The 9834-nt window shown below is 43.3% G+C and overlaps 1 protein-coding gene across 2 annotated transcripts in view; it reads right to left on the minus strand.

The window, feature by feature from the left end:
• The window catches only part of USP22 (ubiquitin specific peptidase 22), a 267180-nt gene extending 258671 nt beyond the window's left edge, over positions 1-8509 (minus strand). Inside the window, exon 1 of one of the 2 annotated variants that reach the window (XM_072597603.1) lies at positions 8314-8509. In XM_072597603.1, the coding sequence (XP_072453704.1) occupies positions 8314-8433 (120 nt within the window). In that variant the 5' untranslated portion in view covers positions 8434-8509. The remainder of the gene's footprint in view (positions 1-8313) is intronic. The other variant, XM_072597602.1, reaches the window with a different exon arrangement.
• Between the last annotated feature and the right edge of the window lie 1325 nt (positions 8510-9834).

A 9834-nucleotide genomic window follows, 5' to 3' on the forward strand; every position in this document is an offset into this window, starting at 1 on the left:
TCAACTGCATCAAAATTCAGACAATCTTCATCAATCACAAGAGAAGTTGTAATAAAGTGTCACAGAATCAATGCCCCTTGATTTAAAAATACATGCCCTTGCCTTTCCTCAATATTTCCCATAAATCCTACTGAAGCAAGAAGGCTGCATACTCAATGACAGGCTTCTATTTCTAACCATATTAGGTCTTCCTTACAACACTGGTGAAAGACTCAAAATGTCAAAACCTGGTTTGGTAACTTTTCTGAAACAAAATCCTAATGTCTTGAGGCATTACTGTCTATGAATCATACATTTCTAACATGAACTCTTCTTACAGTGAATTGATTATGTCAGGAGAAGTCAGTTTACCATTTTCAATTTGGGAATGAAACATAAGGAAACCTCACAGATGAGCACACTGCATCAAATAAGGGAGTATATACACATACACACACATTTAAATCACTTATCTTATTTTTTTATGATGCAATCGTGAATTATGTTCTTTTTGTGTTTGTAATTAGAGAGGGTTGAACAGATGGTGGAGGCTCAGACTAGAGTGATGTGTCCATTAAAATAATCTATGCCGCCAACTGATTGTGCACCAGGACAAAACTGTCTGAGGAACAGGATTCTTCCTTTACTGGGAGGTGCTCTAAATTCAGTTCGCATTCGTTTTGCCTTGTCCATGGTCGATATTCATTTCTAAATTCTAAAGGTTATCAGGCATGATAGTTTATGTCTGTAATCCCAGCTACCAGGGAAGCTGAAACTGACAGAACTCTTGAGCATGAAGGAGCTAATGCCAATTGGGCATTCACAGCAAATTCAGCATTAATATGGTGAACCCACAAAAGCAGGAGGCTACCAGGTCGCCTAAGAGGCAAACCAGTCTAGGTTCAAAATGGTGCAGGTCAAAGGTCCCAGGCCAATTAACAGTGGAATCAGGCCTGTGAATAGCTTGGGCAAAAATAGAGAAACCCAGTCTTCTAAATAAATGAATTCTAATTAGAACAAATGACTAAATTACAAAAACCTTTTCAGCTTACAAATAATACCCAATATCTGAATAGAACTCTACAGCTTATAATACAACTTCTTCACAACAATCCTTTGAGGTAGCTCACATAATTATTAGAGGACTGGCCTCTAAGGTTAAGACAGATAAGGTTAGACAGATAGTTAACTCCAGAGCCGAGTCTTGAAGCCAGGTCCTCCAATTCAAAGTCTCGTGTTCTTTGCCTGTGCAATGCTGCTCTCCCAAATCTGCCTTCCAAGTTCATTTATTCACACAATCTTAAGCTGCCTAAAAGACTCTAAAAGAAACAAGAGGCTCCAATTCACCTTAGCTAACAAAGATAAAATGCTTTCTAACATTTATAGATTTTTTTTTTTAAAGAACTGGAATGTAAAATATAAGATCCTTGAGGGCAGAGACTATTTTCATTTTCTTTGTTTCTCCCAGCAACTAACAGGGCTTTGCCTATAATAAATGTTTAATTAATGCTTGTTGGATTGAACACAGGAAGACACATGGGTACAAAAGCTCACAATTAAATTATGTATTAGCCACCTCTCAAATGAGATTCAACTTGGGTAATAATACAAGATTATCAACTAATATCTCTTATAGAAATGAAATAAAACACCCAACAGTGTGATGCTCTAGGAATTTAGTAGAAAAAAAGAATTTCAAAGTACTTACAAAGGAAAAGGTGTGAAACTTCTTTTAAAATCATTGTTGATTTCTGGCACAATTTTCTCTAAAATTATGCATAATAGAACTGAAAAGCCACGACATTTCTAAAGTAAACATGCACACATTAAGGATAAGAGATGCAGATAGCCAAACTGGAAGAAACAATAAATGCTATGTAATACAATGCACTGAACTTTAGTTAACTATCAAGAATAATTTTATAATCATCCAATGATTTTATTTGCTTTCAGTATAAAAATGTTTTTCCTTTTGTGTCCTAATCTCTTCTCCCCCTAGAAAAAAAGAGGCCACACCCTTTGGTATTCAACCAAACAAAAAAACTGGAGCAACATCAGTCCAGCCATTTTAAGGGCTAATAGAACTAAAAATGAATTTGAAGTTCATGCTGTAAGCTTAAGACCCAGACCTCAGGGCATGCATGCACAGCTTCATTTTTGTCTCTGTATCTGTATGTGCTTCAGACATAGTAAGCATCTGATAAATATTTGAACTGACTTAACTTTTTCCTGTTAACTAATGGAGGTTTTATACAGTATGAAGCACTTCTGACTTTAATAGATTTCTATCTGTTAAAACTTTAATATTTACAATATGTGCACTGTGGACTTGTTTAAGTTGCTATAAAAACGTATGATTCAAAATATTTATAAATTATCATAGGTACTAAACACTTATCTCTCTTCTAAGGACTTACAATAATTTACACATGCTATTATGTTGAATGCCTGGCACATAGTAGGAACTTAATAAATGCCTGACTGATTGATATTAGAGCTCAATCAGGGGAAAATACGAAGGGAGCAACTAACAATCCATTTTCTACATGTGAACACCGAGACAATGAATGATAAATTAAGCCACTGAACTCATGGAAGCATTCCCTAGCTCATCTAGCTTGCTGAAGTCATCATGTACACTCTCAGAACACCGTTAGCCAACTTTCATTTAACCCTGGTAACAGAACAACTAGATTACCTGCAACTTTAATTTATAATTTTAATCAAAATTTTTATCAAAGCCTTTTTACCTGAACAGGTAACAAGTAAAACTGACTGACTTCAAAGTCTTCTTTAATTTCTGGTTCCTAGCACTACCTGATATAGAAGTTGAACAAAATAGTGAAAAGGCAATGGGAGAAAAAGATGTCATATGATAACCCACAAAGTAGATAATCATTCCTTGAGATAAGGAATCTTACTTATCTTTACCTACTTCTTGCCTGTTATATCTGCTTGTCTGAATTCTTACCTTGATAGCATGTTTAACAAAAAGACAAGCTCTCTTCTCCATACTCTTTCCCTATGCAATCCATGATGGAGAACCAATCAATCTGACTTCCTGATTTTCAACATGGCATTCCATTCACCAGGTTCTGTAGTGTTCAAGTTTCTCTGAGCATTTCATCTCCTGATGTAGATGTATGCCACCATAACTAGAGCATTACTGATCCCTACTGGATGAAAGATTCACATATTTCAAAACAGTCAACCTTCTGCAAAAGTCTAAGTACATAAAGGAAGTGTAATAATCAACTCTGTGAAAGTGAACAGTGTCAGCCAACTCAAGTTCTAGAAATGGCGTTACAATGGGAAAATAATAGAAGGTCATCAGTCACACGTATGAAATCTGGCATCAACTATTTCTTACTCCAGGAGTACCTTAGACTCAAGATCAACCATACAGGCACACTTTCACTTCAATGTCTTCACTTTCTGTAATAAAACCAAAATATCTGAAACCAAGGTGAAATCACTAAAATATGCAAGTAGTCACTTTGCAGAGATTCAACTAAGTCACTACTCAAACTTCATATTCTGTAAGCCAACTCTTTATAAAAGTATATTTTCATTTTTTTATACTTAATTGTAAATTGAGAGCATTGCCCTCACTTTGGAGAACGAGAGAATCTTGTCTCATTTTTTTTCCTATATATTGAACAAATGTATCCCATTTGTTTTCTGTATTTGAAGACGAACACATTTTTTAAAAAAATACAATTTTAGCAATAATGAATAGCCCTTTTGCACAGCCTAGTGGCAAAGAGTCACCTTAGCTCTGCCCATTGGCTCTGAGTTAATATCCAGAGTTGATCTTCACTGGTCAATCAGTTTGTAGTTTTCTAGTATTTTTTTTAAATGAGAGCATAACCATTCCATGTTATGATGAAAAATAGACAAAATTCTCCCAAGTAAACAGACAATAGCAGTCACTTCATATTTTTTCAATTCAGGGAGTTCCATCTTCTTCCTTACTAGTTCTAAGATGAAGCAAGGGCTCATCTGGGTCCCTTAAACAGAAAAACACCTTCATAAATTTTTTTAAGATTTTCTTAAGACATACAAAAACCCTAAGGTAGAAAAATAGCAACATGTCCATTATCAAAGTGTGGAAGAGAATCAGTTAACCAACTTTACCAATCATGGGGAGGATTTTCAGGCATACCCCTAAACTATGAAGACAACTATTCACTGTCACACTAACTAAAACCTAGTATTTGGTGGCTATGTGACACTTCCATTTACAAATTTACTGAAAAGATGCAGAAGATCTGTAAGGCCTTACAAAAGACAAATTTGCAAAACCTTATCATCAGTGGTTAATGCAAACCTCCACACCCAGTTTTCAGAGCGGCCCTTCTCTCCTCAAAGGTTGAAGTCTGAATAAAGGTGGAATCATCCCACTTTCTTCCAACAGGTGCCCCTTCTACATCTGCTTAAAGAGAAGAGACATTATGACCATGTGAATGGAGATGCTAAAAATATTAGACAGCTGCTAATAAAGTCTAGGTCTTAAAACTTTTTGTATTCAAATCTATTGTTTCCAAAGATATCCTCTTCTCTCAGCTACCTTCTAACCAAATGGACTGTTGGGGCTTAAAAATGCAGCTATTTTAGACAGCTTCAGAGTAGAACAGAGCAGAGCTTCTCATTCTCTAAATTACCCCATGAATTAAACTAGAATATTTGTATGTTTTATGAGTCATGTTCACTTCTGAGAAAGTGTAATTATTTAAAAGTATTCAAATATTTGTGAAAGCACTCTGTGTCTGGTACTTCTACAGAGAACTGCTATAATCCTAGGAGGCTGAAGTAGGGTAAGATTTGAAAACCACAGACACAACACAAAAAGACTGGGAATGAGTAATTTAAAAACACATATACACGATACTGAAATCATCTTTCAAAATACAATACAACACCAAATAAAAATGACCAGAGAAGTAGAACTGTACTGTTTGGGCTCCCTGAAATGTCAATTGTCAACATTATCTTTAAATATAAATCCTAAAAAAGAGGCAGAGGTTTTTGGGTGGGGGTGTGTGTGAGAGAGAGAGGGATGTGAACTGTCTATTGTGATCAATTTATCTCACACACACACACACACACACACACACACAATTACATATTTGGAAATTCCTTCAGATGGTAAAAAGTTACAGGATTTCATGGCATTCCTCTCATAATCTACCAATAAAAAATTCCAAGTCCCAATGCTATCATTACGTTCCAGAATTATAACATCCTCAAAATATTTAAACTAATTTATCTTTATCCACCTCTACATAAGACAAAAAAACACAACCAAACCAGAACTCATGCTCATCCAGCAATTCGTTTTCATAGTCAAATCATGCTTCCATACCATGAGATGTCAGCAACCACAAAAGTACTGTGTTCTTTGACTATTTACAAAGACTGTAATTTTAGTTAAATGTATTTTGATGGGCAACTTTACATCTTTAGTTTCAAAAACATACAAGGCCTCTGGGACCGATGGGCATCTCGTAGGCACATAGAAAACTGAAGTCTTCTTTTCAACCTCTATTGGAAACATTAAAAATCAAGCCTTTCATAGTCTGAGCCCCAAGACAATGCCAGAAATGAAATCAACACCCAGAGAGTAAAAGGAAATGGATAAGAAAATTCAAAATTCCAAGATAAGAATAACAAAAGGACATTAAGTATCATAGTTAATATCTTACAAGAAAGCAGTTGAGCTCCATACTCCCAGAAGACAAATTTATTACCTACTCTCTTTTTCATATGTATAACCTAAAATCTTATTGGTAATTTAAACACATGTGAGACTTAATATATCAACTAACTGAGGAACTGGAATCAAAACACTGAAACACTATTTTCAGTCTCATTTTTTTAAAAAAATCGATGACATCGATGTTTTCCTTTAGAAATTTAGAAGTAACCAGTAGTTTCATCTTAATTTCTTTCACTTTGATAAAAACTCACAATGGAGATCAGGAAGAGAAGGGAATCCCTGGTGATTCAAACAGAAAGGAAAAATATGGTATCCTACAACATAGCAAATAAGTCTTTAGGCCTCTAATCAGGCAAACAATTACATGGAGAAACATTTGCAGACAAGACAAATTAAAAGGGTCACTCAGTTTTTCAGCTGGTTAAAGAAAACCAGTCCCCATCATGCCTCATTTCACACAGTGAAACATGTTTTAAGAAAAGCACACACAATCCATTAAAGAGTCATTTTTAAACAGTCTCCTGAAATTACACACACAACCATGCCCACCCCTCAAAGTCTATTTCACACCAGTCATCCCACAAAGAATGCTGCTTTGGAGCATCTTTTACATTATTGTTTTACTATACACAAACACTTAAAAGGGGCCCTAAACTACAATATTCCCTAACATTCAGGTTGGTGTGTTGTCTATTGTTCCTGCTCCCAACCCCCACCCTTTTCCCAAGCCCAACCCATCAAAGCAGATAACTGTTGCAAAGAACTGGTAACAAAATGCTTTTCCCCACTTCCCCTTAACTTCAGAATATAATTTTTAATAATGAATTTTCACGGCAAATATTACCTGAACATTCAAGGAACTTTATAGTTTTAAAAGTAGACTGGCTTACAATGTTTTGTGCAGACACAAAATGAGTGTTTTTCCCAATCTTTAGCCTCTGAAAACTTGTTATTTTTTTTAAGTTAAACTTGTCAATTTACAGTTCATATGTTTCTATTGCTTTCATTTGGAGGACTGGGGTAAGGAAAGTTTCCTGGACACCTTTTTATGTCCCATCTGTTCTTACAGATATTTAAATAAACTTAAAAAAGATAAAAACCTACTTCAAAGTAATCACCAGAATATACTTAAGCAACAACTTAATATATTCCATTTCACATTATAATAGCCACCATTTTAAACAGATTTGAAAAGTCACACTGATAAATGACTGAACCCAAATTCTACAATTAGTAAAATATTAGATTTCATCCCTGCTGTCCTGAATAGCCAATGTTGCTACCTGCACTGCTGATGCATTCTTCACCTCAGTCACCAACGTCAGACTGAAATCTGCAAAATCACTTAGAGTAAGATAAAAAAAGAACAGTTTATTCAGAGGCAGATAAGGATAAACATTTTCTGATCTTGCTGCAAAACAGTTAATAAAATTCCAATTAACAAACGAACGGGATGTCTTTACAAGAATCTAATCTGGGGATACGAATTTGAAAATATGCTCAAAAACAATCTCTTACTTTCTTGCTAAGAAGATATTAAGTTATTTCTCTTTGTCAGGCATAAAGCGAGCTATTTCTAATCACAGTGTCTTCCTGCCCTTTCTAAGGTACTTTTTATTTAAGCTTGACCTGCTACTGTTCTTGCAGACACCCCACCCTCTACACTCTACTCCCGATTTTATATATTAAATGGGGGGTGGGGTAGGGGGAAAAGTGGGAGAGCAAGGGCAGACGCAGGCTTCCAGCATCTGGACCTATCCAAAACCCTGGACTAGGAAACGGTTTGCTTAAGTGCCTCAGTTGTAACTACATCTTAGTAATTCACCAGTCGTTGACACACAGTGAATTACAGATCCAGTTCTCTCTTTCAGTTTCCTTGTCCCAGGTGACCTCCCCACAGTCCATCACTGATGACACTGGACCCTGAGTTGAGTCAGGAAGGTGGCCGGCTCTCTGGGCAGGATCCTCTGCAGACCCCCAACCAGATGTGCCTAGAATCTCCTTCCTCTTTCTTTTTTTTTTTTTTTTTAAATACCCCACCCCCCTCCTTCCTCTTCCTCCTCCCTTGTACGCTTTCTTGCAGTAGTCTTATGCTGGGAAACCCTGAATCCCTCGAGTAGCAATCCAGAGCTCAGCCTAGGGGAGATCCTTCCTGCGCTGGTGCCTGCATCCAAGTGAATCACAAACCATGAGAAGTGGGGGACCCCCCCAAAAAATAAGTAAACGGTTTCTTCCCCCAGATCTGATACGCCCACTGAAACACACACTCACACACTCCTTCCTCACCCCCGCACAGGCCTCCCACTCCCAGCTCCAAGCGGCCAGGAAGGACAGGGGGGCATTGCGGGGAGCCACCGCCCCCTCCTCCCCTCCACACCCCCATCCATTTCATCTCTCCACCCCCCTTCCCAGGCCTGGGCCGTCCCGGCCCCGGGGAGGGGGGGTGCAGAGGATTAAGGTGCTTTTCCCCTCTCCCCTCCCTCCCTCCGTCCGTCCCACCCCACCGCCCCACACCCTCTTCCCCTTCCCCGCCCAGGAAGGGGATGCAAGCCCGTGCAGCCGTGGCCCCCCGCCCCGGGTGGGAAGGCAGCTCCCCTGCAGCCCGGGGGTCCCACCTTGCGCTTCCTGGTCTCGGGGGTCCCGCTCCACACGAAGCACTGGTAGATGACCCGCAGGTTCTGCCGCCAGTTCTCCACCTTAAAGCTGTTCACATGCGAGCAGCCGGCCGGACTCATGACAAACTCCACATCCAGGCACCCGCCGCCGGGGCCGCGCCGGGGCCGGGGCCGGGGCCAGGGGCGGCGGCGGCGGCAGCAGGGGGGGCACGGCTCCGGCGGCTCGGGCCGGGGCCGGGGCCGGGGGGTGGGACGCCGCCGCCGCCGCCGCCGCCGCTCCGCGCCGGGTCCTCCTCCTCAGGCTCCGGCTCAGCTCCGCGGCCCAAACCCTGCCTCCGCCGCCGCCGCCGCCGCCGCCGCCTCCTGGTCCGGCGGCGCCTCCTCCCGGGGCTCAGGCTGCTGCTGCGGGGGGCGGCGCGGGGGGCACATAGACCCGGGGGAGGGTCCCCCGCTCCCTCCCGGCCTGAGGCGAAAGCGGCTCGGAACAAAGCGCGGCGGCCGCGGCTGCGGAGGAGGAGGAGGTGGAGGAGGAGTGGAGGAGGAGGAGGGGGGCAGACAAAGATGGGGCTTTAACCGAGCGGCAGGCGAAGCGGCGGCGGCGGCGACGCCCCCGGGATTCCTCCGGCCGCCCGCTCGCTCGCTGCCCCGGCCCCCGAGGCTGAGCCCGGCCGAGGCTGAGGCTGAGGCGGCGGCGCCGCTGCTGCTGCTGCAGCTGCTGCTGCTGCCGCCGCCGCTGCTGCTGCTTCCACTGCCGCGGCTGCCACCCGGGTCCCGCTTCCTCTAATTCATTGAGGCCGGCGGGAGGGGAGGCTGGGGGAGGGGAGGGGAGGGGGGGATGGGGAGGGTCGGGGGCGGCCGGTGTTTATTTGCGCTCCCCCCGCCCGCGCTGTCTCTTTAAATCGCTCCGCCGCGCTCTCCGCTCCCGATCGCCGCCGCCCCCCCAACCACCCCCCGCTCCCCACCCCCCTTCTCTTCTTCTCCTCCTCCTTCTCCCCGCTCCCTCAAGCCCGACCAACCTAGCTCGCCAGACGCCCAAGGGGGGAGGGAAGGAGGGAAGGCAGAGAAGGAGGGAAAAGGGGCACCCCCCGAGTCCCGCCCCTGTGACGCCGCGACGGGCCTGTTTCTCCCGTCACTCCCGTCGGGGCAGCCAGCGGCTCTACCCATTGGTGAGGGCCGCCGTCCGTCCGGCGCGGCCCCGCCCTCTTTTCATTTCAAACTCAGGGCGCAGTCGCCAGTCTCTCTCCCCCCGCCCCCCGCAGGAGGCGTGTGCGGGCTGGGGATTGGCCGGCCGCGCCTCTCCGTCTGGGAGCTGAGCCCGCCCGCGGCAGGCTGGGTTGTGGGAGCAGCGCTGCTGTCATATCCGCTTCTGCCTTCGGCTTCTCTCAGTTACCCCAGTGATTTCCTGCGAGGGAGGGACGGGCTGGGGGAAAGCTGGGGCCGGAGGAGGCGCTGCTTGTCCCAGGCTAAAATCACGGCCCTCCCTCTCCGGGCTGGAAACCTCCGCCCGCTCCCGGTGGGGCG

The sequence above is a fragment of the Notamacropus eugenii genome, chromosome 3 (genome assembly GCF_028372415.1).
Source record: "Notamacropus eugenii isolate mMacEug1 chromosome 3, mMacEug1.pri_v2, whole genome shotgun sequence".
In the NCBI taxonomy this organism is placed as follows: domain Eukaryota; kingdom Metazoa; phylum Chordata; class Mammalia; order Diprotodontia; family Macropodidae; genus Notamacropus; species Notamacropus eugenii.